We start from the raw sequence: 949 nt of genomic DNA on the forward strand, positions 1-949 counted from the left end.
CAACCACAGTACTGGGGCAATATCCTTGTGGTCCCACACATTCTCCCTCCAAGACCCTGAAAAGCATGGCATCACTCGTCACCCTTTCGATTCCAGTCCTAGGGTGCTGAGGCCAACACTTTGCCCTACCTGTTCCACATAATTCTTTCTATCCCACCTCTCTCATATAGATTCATTCCCAGAGTCACAACTTCAAAGACAACACATGTATGCCATAAAGAGGAAGGGATATCTAATCACCTTCTTTTCAACATTCTAACTCACCTCCTCTGTATGTATTTCTCTCTTATCCTTCTCCCATCCCCAAGCCAGCGGAGATTTTCAAGCCCAGGTGACACCGATGTCTGCTATCCCATTCCCATTGATCACTGTACCCGCCAAACAATAAGAGGCAGGTGTGCACCTATATGACACCTAAATTCTGCAGCTGGCATGAAGCGCCACAACACCCATCTTTTCAGGAATTCCCCAGAATTCCCCATGAAGTGTCATCCAGTTATCACCAGAAATGGACTCAACCTTCATTCCTTCTATGTCAACACCAAGGATGTGTGGCCAGGAATTCACACTCCCTCTCCAAGGGCCATCACTCCTTCTCCCACCCCTCTCTCACACCTTCAGTGCTATGGCCTCAGCTCCCACAGACATCTCCTTGGTCTTAGTCATTACTCAGCATGTGTGTTCCAGAGACTGCATGGCAAGTTCAACCAGCATCAAGTACTAACCTGACTCTGACTGCCCACAGCCAAGACACAGCCTTCAGTTCTGCTATGAAGGCCTCCCTCCCAACTTGCTTTTTCCTTCAACCTCACCTACTGAGAACCACATTAGATCTCAGTTATCCAGAGCCCACCTCTACAGCTGCTGCACTTGATGTCCCTTCTACACTCACAGCCTATGGTCCTCTACCTCTTGCCGAGTGAGTCTCACAGATGCCCACTCATGTCCA

General features: G+C 48.8%; 1 protein-coding gene across 1 annotated transcript in view; it reads right to left on the reverse strand.

Moving 5' to 3' along the window:
* Positions 1-666, reverse strand: part of LOC102759656 (zinc finger protein 546-like) — a 5,452-nt gene extending 4,786 nt beyond the window's left edge. The window contains exon 1 of the mRNA XM_006761139.2: positions 616-666. Coding sequence (XP_006761202.1) covers positions 616-666 — 51 coding nt within the window. The remainder of the gene's footprint in view (positions 1-615) is intronic.
* Between the last annotated feature and the right edge of the window lie 283 nt (positions 667-949).

The sequence above is a fragment of the Myotis davidii genome, unplaced genomic scaffold, assembly GCF_000327345.1.
Source record: "Myotis davidii unplaced genomic scaffold, ASM32734v1 scaffold718, whole genome shotgun sequence".
Classification (NCBI taxonomy): domain Eukaryota; kingdom Metazoa; phylum Chordata; class Mammalia; order Chiroptera; family Vespertilionidae; genus Myotis; species Myotis davidii.